The sequence below is a fragment of the Coregonus lavaretus genome (genome assembly GCF_964263955.1).
Source record: "Coregonus lavaretus genome assembly, chromosome: 30".
Taxonomy (NCBI): Eukaryota; Metazoa; Chordata; class Actinopteri; order Salmoniformes; family Salmonidae; genus Coregonus; species Coregonus lavaretus.
In genome coordinates this window covers 20,259,820-20,279,959 of record NC_140017.1, presented here as the reverse complement: position 1 = coordinate 20,279,959, position 20,140 = coordinate 20,259,820, and the positions used below count along the sequence as shown (strand labels likewise).

At 44.1% G+C, this 20,140-nt stretch overlaps 2 protein-coding genes across 2 annotated transcripts; both read left to right on the top strand.

Moving 5' to 3' along the window:
- Positions 1–834: 834 nt before the first annotated feature.
- Positions 835–4,223, top strand: kbtbd3 (kelch repeat and BTB (POZ) domain containing 3; the record flags this gene model as incomplete). Its single annotated transcript, XM_084148481.1, has 9 exons — positions 835–1,079; positions 1,162–1,327; positions 1,547–1,729; positions 2,090–2,263; positions 2,349–2,639; positions 2,742–2,984; positions 3,059–3,131; positions 3,267–3,484; positions 3,948–4,223. 9 exons carry the CDS (start codon positions 835–837, stop codon positions 4,221–4,223), a joined length of 1,869 nt encoding a protein of 622 aa, XP_084004607.1.
- Positions 4,224–5,450: 1,227 nt separating this feature from the next.
- Positions 5,451–20,138, top strand: LOC311106008 (uncharacterized protein). Its single transcript, XM_084148272.1, has 4 exons — positions 5,451–5,899; positions 15,309–15,395; positions 16,714–17,635; positions 17,911–20,138. Exons 1-4 carry the CDS (start codon positions 5,888–5,890, stop codon positions 18,138–18,140), a joined length of 1,251 nt encoding a protein of 416 aa, XP_084004398.1. The 5' UTR covers positions 5,451–5,887; the 3' UTR covers positions 18,141–20,138.
- Positions 20,139–20,140: the final 2 nt, after the last annotated feature.

Here is a 20,140-nt window from a genome sequence, read left to right as displayed (position 1 = left end):
TGAAGGAAAAGCAGCCAACAAGTGCTCAGCACTCCTTCAAGACTGTTGGAAAAGCATTCCTCATGAAGCTGGTTGAGAGAATGCCAAGAGTGTGCAAAGCTGTTGTCAAGGCAAAGGGTGGCTATTGGAAGAATCTCAAATATAAAATATATTCTGATTTGTTTAACAATGTTTTGGTTACCACATTATTCCATATGTGTTATTTCATAGTTTTGATGTCTTCACTATTATTCTACAATGTAGAAAAAATAAAGAAAAACCCTTGAATGAGTAGGTATGTCCAAACTTTTGACTGGTACTGTATTTGCGACAAATTATATGAATTATGTTCTGAGAATGTAACCTCTACAAAGTAAACATTTTTCTTATAGGTTTCTCACTGTTTTTTATAAGTAAACATATAAAGACCATGACAATTACTATAAGAAAAATACAGTATTTGTAGATAAATGTTCAGGTATGAGTTTCCATGGTTAAGGCTGGGCAGAACCTCCTACTGGACAGTTGATTTATCTACAGCTATGCCTTTGGTCTCCCATCCAGGATTTTAGCCAAACACAGCCCTGCTTAGCTTTGATATTTGTCACTGACTACTACCAATGTGCTATCATGAGAATGCTTGTTGTGAGATCTCCACTTAATAACTAAATATGACTCACTGCTGCTATCAAAGTCATTCCTCCTCAACCTCCTCCTCCTCTCCTCCTCCTCATCCTCCACCTGTTCTAATCTTCTCTCACTCAGTTGATGCCCCTAGTTTGCATAATATACAACCTTAGAACATAAAACTGATAATAAGGTTTTCCTGATTCTGTCCCAGACTCTGGAGCGATCATGGACCCACGGTCTGAGGGATCCGACCCCCGGGCCGAGGGAACTGACTACGTTCCCAACAGTATTCCCTATGTTCCGGAGCAAAGGTCTGAGCTGTGTGTGTCGGAGGCTCACAGCCAGCAGCTACTGGGCATGCTCAGATCGTTCAGAGAGAGAGGCCTGCTTTTTGACTTCACTATAACAGTCCAGGACCAGACCTTCCCCTGTCACCGCTGTGTCCTGGCGGCCTGCAGTGACTTCTTCAGGTTGGTGTGTGTGTGTATATGTGTGTGTGTGCGTGCGTGCATGTGTGCGTGTGTGTGTGCTCTAACGGTTCTCTGTCTGCAGGGCCATGTTTGAGTTGGACATGCGTGAGTGTGGTGATGGGATGGTAACCCTGGGTAACCAGTCTCCGGAAGCCGTGCGCTGCTTCCTGGACTTCTGTTACTCTGGAGAGATGGTCGTCACCCATGAAAACGTAGACATGCTGTTCCAGCTCGCCTCTTTCCTACAGGTACACTACATCAGGGGTAGCCCTTACCCTAAACCAAATGACACCCTACCCCTATGCCCTACATAGTGCACTACTTTTGACCAAAGCCCTATGGACCATGGTCAAAAGTATTGCACTATAAAGGGAATAGGGTGCAATTTGGAAAAAACACTAGATCTGGGTCAGATACATAAACTTGAGAGGTGATGTTGATATATTGACCGGTGTTCCGTTTCCCAGGTGTCTGTACTCTTCAGAGCATGCAGTGACTTCCTGATCGGAACCCTGGAGCTCTCCAACTGCCTGATGCTATTGGCCCTCGCCGAGGGATACGGCTCCGCCTCCCTCCTCCAGCAGGCCAATGAGTTTGTAGTTCAGAACTTCCACGACCTCTCAATGACTCCAGACTTCCTGGATATGCCGGTGAGGAGCCACTCTGATAGGTTCCCATTGTCATTTATTGAGACTCACAAAAATATGTTTGTGCATTGAAATAAAAGGGCCCTAGCACTAGCACACCTGATTCAACATATCAACTCATCATCAAGTTGAATCAGGTGTGTTGGGGCTAGAGCAAATACACCCCTCTGGGTCCCCCGGATCAGGATTGGGAAACACTGAAGTAGATAGTTACTCCTTTTAGCTTTGAGAAAGTCACTATGTGAGCCATGTAAAAGTGTGCATGGGTCCACTCCCCCTGAAGGATTTAAAAGGATTTAAAAGCATTGGATTGCTTTTAAATAATAACATTGGGAAACACTGATCTACTTCCTGTCCTCCCAGTTGGGCGTGCTTGAGGTATGTCTGGGGTCGGACAGTCTGAGCGTGCCCAGTGAGGAGGTGGCGGTGAGGTCATCGTTGAGGTGGACAAGTCACGACCTCCAGACCAGACAGAGGCTGTTGCCACGGCTACTCGCACTGCTACGGCTTTACCACGTACCCACACACACCCTGCAGGTACACACACACGCACACCCACCCACACACACGTATGCATGGGTCTTTTTACCAGTCAAAATGTATTGTGTATGTGTGTGTTCAGGCCCTGGCCCGGACTGAGAATCTCCTCTCAGAGGACCAACTCTGTGTTAGTCTGGTCAGTGATGCAGTGAGTAGACAGACACAGCTCAGTGGTCTACTGCCAGATGCCAGACCAGCCACCACACAGTCTTACATCTACATCCACAAGACAGAGGAGAACGGAGAGATACACCACAGCTTCTGTTACTGCCTGGACACAGACCAATGGAGAGAGCTGCCTCAGGGCCAGGGGGCGGGTTTTAGTATGACCCCTGACCCCCCAGGCTCCTCCCTCACCAGCTACGCCGAGAAGGTATACAAACAAACACACACACACATACACACACACAGGCAGTAGCGCACAATTGAATTTACGCTTTGATCAACTATCATCATCTTTTATCTCCTCTCTAAGTTGTTTGTGACAGGTGGTTGTCGGGGCAACTGTTGCCGCACGGTGCGTCTTCACGTGGCAGAGCCATTCCATGATGCGACAGCGGAGGTTTGGTGCTACTGCCCCATCACACACACCTGCACCCCTGCCCCGGACATGGGGAAACCCCGTACCATGCACACAGCTGTCACCACCCTGGGCAGACTGTATGTGCTAGGAGGGAGGACCGGAGGAGAGAGGGATGGGGCTCCTAGCCTAATGGAGGTGAGGATGAGGATGATGATAATTATGATGATGATAGTTGTAATGATGATGATGATGATGATGATCATCTGTAGGTGGAGTACTATGACCCCCTGGCCAAAACCTGGACATCCGTCAGCTCTCTGCCCACGGCTATCTACTACCCAGGTAAGGAACACACACACACACACAGAGAAACATACATGCACAAATGCACACAGACACACACAGAAATACAGAAACCCCCACACACATACACACACATACCTCTAACCCTCCCCGTGGCCTCGTATTACCACCCAGAATCTAGTGCGTGCGGCAGCATCATCTACACATTGGGGTCGTCAGTGGAGATATCGGACTCCTTCAACCCTTCGCTGGACTGTTTCCTGCGCTACGATGCCGTTTCTGACCAGTGGAGCCACCTGGTGGCAGAGTTTGGTCAGTTTTTCCATGCCACCCTGGTCAAGGCTGTGTCTGTCAACAACACTCTACACCTCTGTGACTTGTCTACATATAAGGTGACTGACTTGTTGATTGACTGGTTGATTGATTGATTGACTGATTATTTGATTGATTGATGTCTCCATCTATAAGTTTGAACTCACTGCTTGTACTGCAAGGAGCATACGCACAGCTCTTTTTTTTGTAGTCCCGTGTAGCTCAGTTGGTAGAGCATGGCGTTTGCAATGTCAGGGTTGTGGGTTCAATTCCCATGGGGGGCCAGTATGAAAATGTATGCACTCACTAACTGTAAGTCGCTCTGGATAAGAGCGTCTGCTAAATTACTAAAATGTAAAATGTAAATAAGTCTATTTGTATTTCTTTATCCTTCATTTAATCAGGCAGGTCCTATTGACATAGAAACAGTACATAGATAGGGACTTTGTCATTAAAACAAACTTGACAACTATTTTACGAAACACCAACTCACCACACCTGACCAGTCTGAATCCTGTGTTCTGTGTTCTGTGTTCTGTCCAGGTATACAGTTTCTGTCCGGAGACGTGTGTGTGGCAAGGGGAGGGGTCGTTTGAGTGTGCCGGGTTCAACGCAGGCGCCGTGGGTGTGGCCAACCGAATCTACATCCTGGGAGGAGACTACTCACCTGATGAGATCACTGACGAAGTCCAGGTGTACCACAGTGGGCGGGGCCAGTGGGAGGAAGTGACGCCAATGCCACGCCCCCTGACAGAGTTTCACTGTCAGGTCATCAGCTTCAACAGATACAGAGACCCCTGGGGAGGGAGGGACACATAACACACACACACACAAGCATGTGTGCACACACACAAACCCTGGGATTAAAAGCTGCACACCGCATCAATGAAATAAATTATGTTTTGTCATATCTAATTTTTATCACATTTTATGTTATATATTTATTTATAAACTGGGGGATTCGAGCCCTGAATGCTGATTGGCTGACAGCCATGGTATATCAGATCGTATACCACAGGTATGACAAAACATTTATTTTTACTGCTCTATTTACGTTGGTAACCAGTTTGTAATAGCAATAAGGCACCTCTGGGGTTTGTGGTATATGGCCAATATATCACGGCTAAGGGCTGTATCCAGGCACTCTGCGTTGCATCGTACATAAGAACAGCCCTTAGCCATGGTATATTGGCCATATACCACACCCCTTCGAGCATTATTGCTTAATTAAAACATTTTCTATTCCCAAGAATGCTATTTGGGTTCAAAGCCACAGTAGAGGTTTCTGAGTCTTCTGGTCCAAGGACTTGTCTTGGTTGTTTCTGGACATATCTGATCACCTAAGGCTGTTGCAGCTGACATGACATCTATCATGGTGCAGGATCTATTAAAGAACTCTGGAATGGCATTTTTCTGTGTGCAGGTTTTCTGTCTTTATTTTCAGTGTAACTGGACTGGGCCTGCCTTCACTATTTAAAAGTGAGACAATGAGAGACTACTGTTCCAGGTAACACGTGTTACAACACTCTCTACTTTGGAATGTTTTTGTGCCAGAGTAGGCTTGTCTAGCCAAACACCACGTTGTAATGCTGAAATATTTGTAAACACTTGCGCAGAGGGCTAACCATTTGACACAAACATAATTAAATGTTGATTCTACATAGCTCACATTGTGACTTTCTCAAAGCAAAAAACAATGAGCTTGAAATCAGTTGAAATTGAATGCGGGCACCTGTGCTCTATGATCTATTGCCGATTTTTCGCGGGAGATATGATAACGTATTCTACTGTTCAGTGCTTCAGGCTACTTGATTTCGGACGGACTCAACCATCTGACTGGATAGGGGTGTTCCACAATAGGATACGCTGTATGTAGTACGTTTTGTTTTTAGTTGTGTCATGCAAATGTGTTATAGCATTATAATATTCTGCTACAATTTATAACGCATATTTATTATACCTCAATGGTTATTTTAGATAGTATTCGTTCATCCATCTACGAAACGGGAGTTACCCTCCTCTTTTGAGTTAAAGCGGTCCTGTCCTGCTCCGGGAGTGATGTCACTGATAGAATGTGATCATTTCGTGAATCAGTGTACTTCTCGTTGCTTTTTTTAATCATAAGACAGCTTGTGCGGCATCGACAGACGATTGTTCGTAGAGAGACTATCAAAGAAAAGTACATTTTCGGTCTTAGTCTGCCTTCTAGGACAGCTACTCAATGGTTTATTATTAAACCTTTTGTGGATCAAACAACGTAGTTGGCTACATTTCAACTGGGTGACAATGCTAGAATGTTTTGTAGCTAAATGTTGTCTGTTTTGACGAACGTTTTGCTGTAAACTAGAACGTCGAGATTTATTTTCCTAAAAGACCCAATTTCGTCGATTGAAGATCATCAGGACAGGGCTACAGCCGAGCAAGGAGGACAAGATATCACCCTCAGCATTTTGTTTCCAGTTGATCTACAGCGACATACAACAATGTTAACCCAGGTATGTATGGTTTATTACATTCTTATTAGCCTACATTCGTGGTACATTCTTTCCAAAGTGGTAAGAACAAACAAGGTTCCGTGCAGGCTACTAGCCGCTTGTTGTTGTGTGTGGTGTGTCCAGGGCGCGTGTCTTGGACTTGGACACGACAATGTTCTTTCCGGGTAGCCTAATGAATCAAACCCCTCAAATGATGGTCAATGAAAAAAAGCATCGACAACGATGGATGCTCTTTTATTTGCACTTCGTGTGAAACGTGTCCTCTAGTTTGTGTGTCCAGAAAATGTTGACACAACTTATTTTTTTCCTGCGCAGCATCGAGTGTGTGTAGCCTAGGCTAGACAGAAGCCATGTCAGGAGGAATTCTATTGTGTCGCTGAAATATTTGGCACTCCGCTCATTGATTTGCAATCGCAACTTTATGTTAATGACAAATTAGATCCGTGAGTAGACTAGACTAGGATGCCATCTGATCAAGCTCTCGAATTTAGAGAAACTATTTGAAGAAGCGAAGGCTACATTTTATTAACCTACCTCAACAGTCTAACCCACTGTCATTTTTCTCTGATGACCGCCCAGCAATCAGGTTACGATGAAGTGACATCTTCGTCGCCATTTTTAGATAAAATTACTTTTAAGGACCGGAGAGTATCATTTTAGTGATTTTGGGCACGGTGTTTGTCTCGTTATGCGTTGATCAGTTCCTGTGCAGACGACCCCTGTGTAGAGACAGACATGAAGTAGATTTTTTCCTGATTGTCAAATCTCGGATGGGATGATAATGACAATAAGACTAGCCAGCTTATACACGAAAAGTTGTGTATTGTTGAAATGACGACCAGGCTACATTTGGCGCTCCGAGAAACCATCGAGACCGGCTTCGTTGTCAGTGTTTCTGTCATACATGCACCTACAGTCTTTCAGCCCTCGTTTCCTCCCATCCCCCATTAGCCCTTCCGCTCCGGCTTTACACACTCCGAAACAATGTTGCCATTAAGTGATACATAATGTCCAATCGAGTTACAAGTTGCAACAGTGTTGCAATAGCCTCTGTATATCAACACATGTCTGCAATATTCACGAGTCGTTCTTGGGCTATAGGATACGTTTTCATGCGTTGTAGGCTATTTGGGTACACGTTTTTGAAGGGCTGTTCATTTTGTGTAATGCCTTTCTTAGCCTAAAGTTGTGGGTTCTTTCAAAGCACAACTCTATATTTCTTGCATACTCATATTATTGTTATTGTTATTATTATTCCACCCGCTCTATTGCTTAAAATGATTAAGCTATTAACACTCAGCGCGCCGGAAATCTATAACTACTAGAATGGCCATGACGGTCAGTTGTTATTTCAACTGTGTAAATATTCCATAATCAGTGGCGACACGTCATTCAGGGGAGGGGGGGGCAGAGCCTGTTTTTGCCTGTTTTGCATGTTCTTTTGCCATTAATACGTGTCACATATCAGTTTGCAAACAATGTAAAAAAAAATTATATATATATATATAATATTGAGTTAATAAAGCACATACAAACATGGTCTCTTTTTTGCTTTCTTGAATAAGGCAGCTCCAAAATGCAGGTGTTTCAGCCTAGCTCAGTGCTTTCTGTGGTGGTGGGGCAGCCAGCGGAAAATACAGAGCATAGGGGTTGGTAATGTTCTCTATTTGCGCCGTGATTGGCTCAGTGTTCTGTCACTCATGGGTACACTACACCACTGCAAATTCTACAGGGAGAGCTCGAAAATTCAAGCCCCTTGGGTCCTGCCATAGAGTTACATTAGAAGTGCCCATCCAAGAAGGCTCAAGGTCATTGGCCACAGATAAAAATGTCAAATCACGTTTTATCTACCCTAGCTTTGATTGGACTGATCATGTCAACATCATACTTTCAAAATCTTAGCTAGACAAGCAGTCATCATCATGAATCAAGTCGACAATCTACTGGCAAGTCCTTTTCAATCCTTGTCATATGAAGAGAAATTATAGATAAAAGGTATCGGTGCTCATCGGCCATTGGACATAAACATTACACAAGTCGGAAATCGCAAATTCAACAATGAGTGGTTTGGAAGGAAGCAGTGGCTAACTGCAAGCATCTCTGTAGCTCAATTGGTAGAGCATGGCGCTTGTAATGCCAGGGTTGTGGGTTCGATCCCCGGGACCACCCATACGTAAAAATGTATGCACACATGACTGTAAGTCGCTTTGGATAAAAGCGTCTGCTAAATGGCATATTATTATTATTATTATTATATCTCAAAGCAATCACTATTTTGCTTCCCATGCCTGCTATTCAATGGAGAGGGTGTGTGGTCCAAGTCTGGGTTTAAGGATTTAAAACATAATAATATAATATAAAACCTAATATTAGATAAAGGGAACATACGTGAACAATTAACACAACAATTACATATTTATTTCATAAACAAAGTTATGCAACACCCAATTCCCCAGTGTGAAAAAGTAATTGCCGCCTTACACTCAATAACTGGTTGTGCCACCATTAGCTGCAATGACTCCAACCAAATGCTTCCTGTAGTTGTTGATCAGTCTCTCACGTCGCTGTGGAGGAAATTTGGGCCACTCTTCCATGCAGAACTGCTTTAACTCAGTGACGTGTGGGTTTTCAAGCATGAACTGCTCGTTTCAAGTCCTGCCACATCTCAATTGGGATTAGGTCTGGACTTTGACTAGGCCATTCCAAAACTTCCAATTTGTTGCTTTTTAACAATTTTCATGTAGACTTGATTGTGTGTTTTGGATCATTGTCTTGCTGCATGACCCAGCTGCGCTTCAGCTTCAGCTCACAGATGGATGGTCTGACATTCTCCTGTAGAATTCTCTGATACAGAGCAGAATTCATGGTTCCTTCTATTAAGGCAAGTCGTCCAGGTCCTGAGGCAGCAAAGCATCCCCAAACCATCACACCACCACCACCATGCTTGACCTTTGGTATGATGTTCTTACTGTGGAATGCAGTGTTTGGTTTTCGCCAGGCATAATGGGACCCATCTTGTCCAAAAAGTTGACTCAAGTTTGCCAAAAAGCACCTGGATGATCATCAAGACTCTTGGAAGAATGTTTTATGGACAGATGATTCAAAAGTATAACTTTTTGGACGACATGGTTCCAGTAATGCCTGGCGAAAACCAAACTCTGCATTCCACAGTAAGAACATCATACCAAAGGTCAAGTGTGGTGGTGTGATGGTTTGGGGATGCTTTGCTGCCTCAGGACCTGGACGACTTGCCTTAATAGAAGGAACCATGAATTCTGCTCTGTATCAGATAATTCTACAGGAGAATGTCAGACCATCTGTCTGTGAACTGAATCTAACACTTCAGCAACTTTGTGCAGGGAGAGTGAGAGTGCTTAAAGTGTTTTTTGCAGACCTATCCTCGTTTTCCACCTTTTTCACGGGCTCATCCAAAAGACTCTCCGCTCTTGCGGAATCAACGAACAGACGGGTCCCCAGGCCACCGGGTACACAATGGAACTTCAAAAGCAGAACTGTCAATGCAGTGTGGGAGGACCATGAGGCACTGGCCCAATGCATGGAGGACATCCACACGCAGCCTGGATGGGATGAGATCACCATCAGCAAGGCTTATGGCCTGTCCATGAAACTCAACGATCCCACATTTCTGCAACTGCTCAAGTTATTTTCCTTGGTAATGCAGCGGTGGATGTTTTGTACAACATAATGCAGAAACAAACCATTGGTGCAGCAGGAATCGTCGGAGCAATCAACAACTTCAAGGCGAACGTTCAAAACATTCGCGAGCAAACTAATGCACTGACCAAAGGACATGTTGATGCCACTGAACCAAGGCAGAGAAACCTTAACACTGCACCCATGATGAATGAGGCATGCGAAACAATCGCTGCTCATGTGCAAGAAAGGTTTTCTGAAAGTGACCAGTTAATTGCAGCAAAGTTGGACAGCTCATTTCCCCCCCAGTATGGACATTCCTTTCCGACCGCAGAACTCCAGTGTGCTACCAAGCAATGGCCTGTGGGCAACCAGGAGAAGTTGAAAAACTGAGATGTCCCCTCTCTACCGGCATTCCTGAACTGCACACTGGAAAGAGAGCACTTTCTTTATTGAAATCACTCTACGAGAACAACCTGCAGGAGGCCTTGTCTGAGACGGTCTCTCTTCTCAAAATCATCATCACCACTCCGATGACAACCGCAGAGTCAGAAAGAAAAGGTTCCACCCTTAAAAGGATAAAAACCTTCACACGTAACTCCATGGGCCAGAAAAGGTTAAATGCATTGGCCATGCTGTCAATCCAGTATGACTTCATCCAGAGAGTGCCAGACTTTGATGATAAAGTAATTGAGAAGTTTTCCCACAAGAAGGACCGCCGTGCCAACTTCCTGTTCAAGTGAGCACAGCACAACAATATGTCTAGTATGCTGCTGCATAAGTGATGTAATATGCCAGGGAGATGTGTATACTGTAGCTAAGAAAGTAATACTAAGTGTATGTTGTGTAGTAAGCAGTTAGTAGCCTATGTGTCTCACTCACCCTAAGAATGTGGTCCCTTTCCCCCTTAGAACTTAGCCTACTGTTCTGACTTGGTGGTGCACATGCAGCCTATAGCCTGTTTTAGAGAAATGTCATCATCAAATATTGTAACAGCTTTCATTGCCTGCTTACCTGCCCCCATTGTAAGAGCTTTCATTGTCTGCTTATGTGCCCCCATTATTGATCCTACGGTTCTGACTTGGTGTACAGGGAGAACACTGTAAGAACGGCCCATGTTCTGAATTATGTCGCTGTCCATTTCAAAATTGCTGAACGAATAGGCAGCATATAGGCTACATCCGTCTCAGCTCGCTCATGTCTTAATCGGAATTACGGCTTGCCTCTTAACCGCTTATCGTCATATATGCCATAGTTTGGACATCTGCATTGTTATATTGCTTATATAGGTCTCTCATTAGTATCTTATTAATAATTTTAGGCAATGTTAGAATTATGCATTTAATTGTTTTTCTTACTTTGTGTGTTATAATTAGCTCTGGTGCTTTTCTCCACGAGGAGGGTGGTAAGTTACAGACCCAACAACATTAAATTATAGTATCCCCTCCTCGTAACCATGTTTGCCAGTGACAGTCTCTTCCCATTCAAATATTTTTGTTCAACAAAAAGTTCAGTAATAGACCGATGTAATTCCAGTTCATATTGTGAGGGTTATTTTGTTTGCACAATGCGTAGTCAGTGCGTCTGTATATTGTCTATACAAGTGGATCCTCGTGATTTGTATTGTCCTTCCTTTTTAGACCACATAGGCCTAATAAAATATGTCAAATGGTAGGCTAACCGCTGAGTCTGGGTCTCTCTTTCTCTCTCTGTGGTGACTTAAAGAAGAGTAATGTTAAGGCCTCAACATCTTGCTGAATTTCTGTCGCTGCCCTTTTCGAAATTGCAGAACGAATACGCCTACCTCATCGCAGCTCGTTTGCTTGCACTTGCTTATACTTAGAGCTAAGTGTTAATTATATAAGAACAAACATTATGAATTTACTGAACATAAATCTAATGATGTTTGTGTATGGTTCAAAAGTCAAAACTCATGTGGACATTCATTATTATTGAAGGACAATGCGGTTCTTATCCAGTTACACAAATCCACAACGAGTCAGTAGAAACCACATTTATTTAAGCAAGTCAGCCATAAGCTTCACTCTCGGGACAGCTTTATGAAGACCCTAAAGGTTTGTGGGCACCGTTTGTCACCATTATAGTGCATTTCATGTATTGTTTAGAGTTGTGTAGTGACTTCGCTGGCATGCATCTAAAGAAATTGGTTGTTTGCCCCACCAAGATTGACACGCTAAAATCGCCACTGTCCATAATAAATAATAAATTGCTAAATGAATGCTTTTATTGTGTTAAAATAGGTCATAAGAAACCTCAGGACACCAAATGTACATTGTAATCAGTCAGAAAATGTATTGATTGATCCAGAAGTGCATAGACTTGAGTGTATTTTCTGACTTTAAGACAACAGTTGCCTGCCCATCTAGCCCGTCCAAACTACACCGAAACTATAATGAAACTAATTTCACACATATTATAATAATAACAGATGTGGCCTAAAGAAAATATTAAATTGACAATAGTCTGATGGGTTACAATATTATCAATTGAGAATGAAGAGACTGATGACCAGTGCACCAGCACATTGTGCATTGACAAACGCACCAGTGCATTGGAAAAGAAGGGACCAGAGCTTACAAAATAGCACCTTCCATATCAGTCTACAGAGGTCCATGCAGGCCAGACGTTTTGATTGCTATACACTATCGGAAAGAGCAGATTCCAAGGTTTCTAATTAAACTATTTTTGCCAAACAACTCTACAAATTGTGCACACTGTCTCTGTTTCAAAGTATTACTTTTTCCTAGAACAACCGAGGCTCCATACACATGCGTTCCTCATGTGAGTACTGGCGACAATCAGCAATAACCATTTGGGAAAACTATCATTTCTATTTTCTAATGTATATTCCATTACATTTTTACTGTAAAATATATGTTTTGACTGTGTTAGGGCAGGGGAATATACAGTGGGGAAAAAAAGTATTTAGTCAGCCACCAATTGTGCAAGTTCTCCCACTTAAAAAGATGAGAGAGGCCTGTAATTTTCATCATAGGTACACGTCAACTATGACAGACAATCCAGAAAATCACATTGTAGGATTTTTTATGAATTTATTTGCAAATTATGGTGGAAAATAAGTATTTGGTCAATAACAAAAGTTTCTCAATACTTTGTTATATACCCTTTGTTGGCAATGACACAGGTCAAACGTTTTCTGTAAGTCTTCACAAGGTTTTCACACACTGTTGCTGGTATTTTGGCCCATTCCTCCATGCAGATCTCCTCTAGAGCAGTGATGTTTTGGGGCTGTCGCTGGGCAACACGGACTTTCAACTCCCTCCAAAGATTTTCTATGGGGTTGAGATCTGGAGACTGGCTAGGCCACTCCAGGACCTTGAAATGCTTCTTACGAAGCCAGGCGGTGTGTTTGGGATCATTGTCATGCTGAAAGACCCAGCCACGTTTCATCTTCAATGCCCTTGCTGATGGAAGGAGGTTTTCACTCAAAATCTCACGATACATGGCCCCATTCATTCTTTCCTTTACATGGATCAGTCGTCCTGGTCCCTTTGCAGAAAAACAGCCCCAAAGCATGATGTTTCCACCCCCATGCTTCACAGTAGGTATGGTGTTCTTTGGATGCAACTCAGCATTCTTTGTCCTCCAAACACGACGACTTGAGTTTTTACCAAAAAGTTCTATTTTGGTTTAATCTGACCATATGACATTCTCCCAATCCTCTTCTGGATCATTCAAATGCACTCTAGCAAACTTCAGACGGGCCTGGGCATGTACTGGCTTAAGCAGGGGGACACGTCTGGCACTGCAGGATTTGAGTCCCTGGCGGCGTAGTGTGTTACTGATGGTAGGCTTTGTTACTTTGGTCCCAGCTCTCTGCAGGTCATTCACTAGGTCCCCCCGTGGGGTTCTGGGATTTTTTCTCACCGTTCTTGTGATCATTTTGAACCAACGGGGTGAGATCTTGCGTGGAGCCCCAGATCGAGGGAGATTATCAGTGGTCTTGTATGTCTTCCATTTCCTAATAATTGCTCCCACAGTTGATTTCTTCAAACCAAGCTGCTTACCTATTGCAGATTCAGTATTCCCAGCCTGATGCAGGTCTACAATTTTGTTTCTGGTGTCCTTTGACAGCTCTTTGGTCTTGGCCATAGTGGAGTTTGGAGTGTGACTGTTTGAGGTTGTGGACAGGTGTCTTTTATACTGATAACAAGTTCAAACAGGTGCCATTAATACAGGTAACGAGTGGAGGACAGAGGAGCCTCTTAAAGAAGAAGTTACAGGTCTGTGAGAGCCAGAAATCTTGCTTGTTTGTAGGTGACCAAATACTTATTTTCCACCATAATTTGCAAATAAATTCATTAAAAATCCTACAATGTGATTTTCTGGATATTTTTTTCTCAATTTGTCTGTCATAGTTGACGTGTACCTATGATGAAAATTACAGGCCTCTCTCATCTTTTTAAGTGGGAGAACTTGCACAATTGGTGGCTGACTAAATACTTTTTTTCCCCACTGTAAGTCTGCTAAATGAACAATTTGATTTTGTAGCCTTTGCTATAAAACACAGATTAATACAACTCAAAACATGCTATTCTCTTCTGTTCTTTTGAAATAAATTGTCTTTTATCATGTTTTTTTTAATGTACTTCCTAAACAGAATATTAATGGCTTTTTATAATATTTATACTTTTTCACCTATAACCATTTAACGTTTGCATAAATTAACATTGGTTTGAATGAGAACCATAGGACTACAGAGGTAGCTATTCAAAATGGTCCTGCTCCTTTGCCAATTAAGCTATAAGACCAAATTAAAAATGTTCAGGCTATCCTAATTCTTTAAAATCCTTATCAACTATAACTATAAATGTGCATAAATTAGCATAAAATTACTCACCAACAGTAACTCTTGAAACGTTCAAGCTAGATACGCCAAACCAAATTTCTCATGTTCAGGCTATCCTAATTTTAAATTCTTTAAAATCTTTTTCATTTATAACTATTCACTTTTGCATAAATTAGCATAACCTATCCCACCAACAGTAACTATTTAACCGATCAAGCTAGAGACACCAAACCAACTTTCACATGTTCAGGCTATCATATCTTATCCTATCAATCATTCAAGCAGTCTTTCCATCTACCTACATTTTCAACTATAACCAGTCACTACCACTACTATAACCATAAATACTTTAAAACAAGCTAGCAAGCACACCACATTTTCTTCAGGAAATGTATTTTTCTAGTTTAGCTTGAGCTTGATCACTTCTAGGATATATATAGCTGTTTTTGCAGCATAGGTATCTCTCTTGGCCACACTGAGTCAGTCCCACCATCGATCCAGGTTAATAATGTTTACATTTCAAAAGGCGTGGGCCCTGACATTCTAAAGCAGTAGTCGGTAATCGTTGTATCTTTACCGTGACGCCTGCTTTCACACACTGGGATTGTCTGTTACATAACTGGCTCGATGTTGTCGACTGAATGAAGTCTAGGCTAGCCTACAACCGATTGGTTGGTCGGTGTGACAGCGCCTCCCACGCTTGGTTCACGGCAGTTTACTATTGCACTTAGGTGCGTTTGTTTCAGTTCGCCGGGTGCACCGAGTAGGCGGAGTTTGCTTTCAAGGCCAATAGAATGGTCTCAAATGCACACACTCTGCCTACCCAGCGTTACGGGCCAGCTGCATAGATGGGAGGGACTCAGCATATGTTATAATGTGGTTATTAATGGTCTATAATAACAAGGTGTTCATTTGTTTCCGCAGAGAAAGAGAAAACGCACTGTGGAAGACTTCAACCAGTTTTGCACCTTTGTGTTGGCCTATGCTGGATACATCCCTTATCAAACAGAGGTAGGTTGATAAAACACTGTTTTTTCCTGTTCAAGTAAGACTGAGATGTAGCTTATTAACACCAAATTGCTCTTGTAATTAATTGATGTCTTATTGTTTCTACACTGAAAAAATATATAAACGCAACATGTAAAGTGTTGGTCCCATGTTTCATGAGCTGAAATAAAAATCCCAGAAATGTTCCATACGCACAAAAAGCTAATTTCTCTCAAATTCTGTGCACAAATTTGTTTAAATCCCTGTTAGTGATAATTTCTCCTTTGCCAAGATAATCCATCCACCTGACAGGTGTGGCATATCAAGAATCTGATTAAACAGCATGATCATTACACAGGTGCACCTTGTGCTGGGGACAATAAAAGGCCACTCTAAAGTGAGCAGTTTTGTCACACAACACAATGCCACACATGTTTTGAGGGAGCGTAAAATTGGCATGCTGACTGCAGGAATGTCCACCAGAGCTGTTGCCAGAGAATTCAAAGTTCATTTCTATACGTCGTTTTAGAGAATTTGGCAGTGCGTCCAACCGGCCTCACAACCGCAGACCATGTGTATGGCGTCATGTTTGCGAGCAGTTTGCTGATGTGAACATTGTGAACAGAGTGCCCCATGGTGCCGGTGGGTTATGGTATGGGTAGGCATAAGCTACGACGAACATAATTGCATTTTATCGATGGCAATTTGAATGCACAGGGATTCCGGATTCCATGAAGAGATCCTGATGCCCATGGTTGTGCCACTCATCCGCTGCCATCACCTCATGTTTCAGCATGATAATGCACGGCCCCATGTCGCAAGGATCTGTACACAGTTCCTGGAAACTGAAAATGTCCCAGTTCTTCTATGGCCTGCATACTCACCCATTGATCACGTTTGGGATGCTCTGGGTCAACGTGTACAACAGTGTGTTCCCGCCAATATCCAGCAACTTCGCACAGCCATTGAAGAGGAGTGGGACAACATTCCACGGGCCACAATCAACAGCCTGATCAACTCTATGCGAAGGAGATGTGTTGCGCTGCATGAGGCAAATGGTGGTCACACCAGATACTGACTGGTTTTCTTATCCACGCCCCTACCTTTTTTGTAAGGTATCTGTGACCAACAGATGCATGTCTGTATGCCCAGTCATGTGAAATCCATAGATGAGGGCCTAATCAATTTATTTCAATTGACTGATTTCCTTATATGAACTGTAACTCAGTAAAATCTTTGAAATTGTTGCATGTTGCGTTTTATATTTTTGATCAGTATATTTCTGTTGAATAAGGTCTCCAGTTCTGCTGTTGTGTTTACATGGTGATGTATCCCCTTGTAGGAGTGGTGGTGTAGTGAAAGCAAGCCCAGTGACAGCAACCCCTGCAGCACCAGCCACAGTACCAGTCCATGGAGCTACCAGTCCTCTCCTAACTCAGCCTGTGGCTCCTCCGCTCAGAGCCAGAAGGAGAAAGGGAAGGAGGTGAAGAGGAGGAGGTCAGACAAGAAACCAGCCGGGCCTGGCCAGGGGGAGAAGAAGCCTAGAGGAGGAAGTGCCAAAAAGTCTCCCAATACGAAACAGACTGCCCCTAGATCAACAGTCAGCAGAACGCCAGAGCTCCATGAGCAGCACCAGCCCCAGTCTGGACGGACCAACCACAACAGCTGTCCGACTGACAACAAAACACATACTCTGACAGTTCCCAAACGTGACCATGACTGTAAACTTCCCCCATCTTCCCTGACTCAACTCTTCCCTGATGCCACCCCCAGCAGCTCTCTGTCTGTCCACAGGCACAAGACCAACACCGGTCAGACAGACACACCAGACCCCAACGGGTCAGCTGGGAAGACGAGTGACGCTACAACCCTTCAGAAGACAGGAAGTGACGAACTTGAACAGGAAGTGACAGAGCAGCCTGTTGACATGACAACAACAAGCTATGAGACGGAGAGGAGCAGTCCTCACAGGCCAGGAGACAGAGAAAAGAAGAGAAGAAAGGAAGAGGAGAATGGGGCGAGGGATAGCTGGGAGGGGTCTGGGAGTGAAGGAGGGATAGACAGGGGTCAGAGGTCAGATATCCTGAGGATGGTGATGGACAGGAGGTTGAGAGATCAGCTAGCTGAAGACCAGGAGACAGGCTACCACACAGAGGAGGGCAGCAGCCCCGACCAGGACCAGGACCATGGAGGGAGCCACTACCAGACAGACCAGGGAGGGAGCGATGGAGAGGACACATCTGCAGACAACAGCAAGATGGAGGGTGAGTAAAGAGGAACCCCACCTGAGACTTAAGATGCATCCCAAATGGCACGCTGTCCTCTGTAGCACTAATTTTGACCAGGGCCCATATTCCCTATATAGTGAACTACTTTTGACCAGGACCCTAGTAGGGCTCAAGTCAAAAGTAATAGGGAACAGCGAGCCGCTTTGGTCGCAGCTTGCTCATTACCTCATCACTATCTACAACCATCATTGCTAGTTTAAAACAGAGGCTGTGTTTAATATAACATCTCTCTTCTATTTTTCTCTTCTCAGATGAGGACGACTCATGGGACCTGATCACCTGTTTCTGCCTGAAGCCGTTCGCGGGTCGGCCCATGATAGAGTGTAGTGAGTGTGGCACCTGGGTGCACCTGTCTTGCGCTAAGATCCGCCGCACCCACGTTCCTGAAGTCTTCACCTGCCAGCCCTGCCGAGATGCCAAGACCAACATCAGACGCTCCAACCGGGCGCGGATCGCCCCCCGCAAACGCTTCAGCGACTAGAGAGCACCAGCTGGTTCATTGGCTGCGTCCCAACTGGCGGCAGGTAGCCTAGCGGCTAAGAGCATTGGGCCAGTAACCAAAAGGTCACTGGTTCAAATCCCCAAGGTGGAAAAATCCCCAACAACAACTGCTCCCCGGGCACTGATGATGTTGATTAAGGCAGCCGCCCGCACCTCTCTGATTCAGAGGGGTTGGGTTAAATGCAGAAGACACATTTCGGTTGAATGCATTCAGTGTAACTGACTAGGTATCCCCTTTCCTATTCCGTATATAGTGAACTACTTTTGACCAGAGCCATATGTAGGGAATAGGGTGCCATTTGGGACGTTGACCACTAGTGAGCATCAAGTTCTTTGCTGGTCCATTCTGCCACTCTGCACAAACCACCTCCAGTCACCAGGGTTGTGTTCAGTAAGACACACAGTAAACGTAAATTAACTTTTGTTATTGAATAAGTCCAGGTAGTCCTCCCTGTTTCAGTCATTTTTCTTCCGTTTTGTGCCTAATGAACACGACCCAGGACACTGCCATCAGCAACCAAGCCATGAGTCTACGGTCGTGTTCCCCTGCTCAGACGTTGCATTCATCAACGAATGGTTGCGTGCCACATCCTCAACTGTGCCGTCGGCAACAATTGTTATAACATATGATGTGGCTAGCTAATACTTAAAAAACCTATACAGGCATTGTAAGATCCAATCACTCTCTCCAGAACAGTACAATGTCCATGCATTCACAGACAATCATGTCTTCTCAGGAAGGAATGAGGGGCTACAGGAGAGAGAAAGAGGGAATGGGCGGGATGGAGTGAGGGCAGGGGTGAAAGAGGGATGTGGTTGGTAAGTCTGCTGTTACTGTTGTGGTGAGAACATAACATCTTCTCACATGCTAATCTCATTTACCCCCACCCCTCCCTTCATCCATCCCTTTTATCCCTCCAGGCTCCATCCATCCATCCCCTTATCCCTCCAGGCTCCATCCACCCCTCCCTCCCTTCATCCATCCCTTTATCCCTCCAGGCTCCATCCACCCCTCCCTTCATCCATCTCTTCCTCCCTCCCTCCATCCACCCCTCCCTTCATCCATCCCTTTATCCCTCCAGGCTCCATCCACCCCTCACTTCATCCATCTCTTCCTCCCTCCAGGCTCCATCCACCCCTCCCTTCATCCATCTCTTCCTCCCTCCCTCCCTCCCTCCCTCCATCCACCCATCTCTTCATTGGTACATCACTGAACCTAAGGGCTTGCCTTGGCTGATCTACACTAGTATGTTCAATTCACTACTTAGGATTGTACTATGTAAGGAATAGGGTGCCATTTGAGACACATGGACAGGTTTCTGGGGACTGCTTTCTCAAAATATGCATTTTTAGTTTGTTCCACAGTTGTCATTTAAGATGTAAAAGATTGTCTCTTCCAAACACGTTATGTATGTACACTGAGTGTACAAAGCATTAAGAACACTTTCCTAATATTGAGTTGCCTCAATTCATCAGGGTATGGACTCTACAGGGTGTCGAAAGCGTTCCACAGGGATGCTGGCCCATGTTCACTCCAATGCTTCCCACAGTTGTGTCAAGTTGGCTGGATGTCCTTTGGGTGGTGGACCATTCTTGATACACACGGGAAACTGTTGAGCGTGAAAACCCAGCAGTGTTGCAGTTCTTGACACAAATCGGTGCGCCTGGCACCTACTACCATACCCCGTTCAAAAGCACTTACAGCTTTTGTTTTTCCCCATTCACCCTCTGAATGGCACACATACACAATCCAGGCATAAAAAATAATTATTTAACCTGTCTCCTCCCCTTCATCTACACTGATTGAAGTGGATTTAACAAGTGACATTAATAAGGAATCATGAGCAGGTGTTCATAATGCTTTGTACACTGAATATCAGATGGTAAACCTTTAGTAAGATGTAAATAGTTTGCTTTTTTTTAGGAGTTGTTTATTATGTGACACATGCAGTAATAAAGGTCAAGGACTAACTCCTTAGT

Coding starts and splice junctions, on each gene's coding strand:
- LOC311106008 (XM_084148272.1), top strand. Junction 15,396..16,713: donor ACATCCCTTATCAAACAGAG/GTAGGTTGATAA, acceptor ATCCCCTTGTAG/GAGTGGTGGTGTAGTGAAAG. Junction 17,636..17,910: donor AGACAACAGCAAGATGGAGG/GTGAGTAAAGAG, acceptor TTCTCTTCTCAG/ATGAGGACGACTCATGGGAC.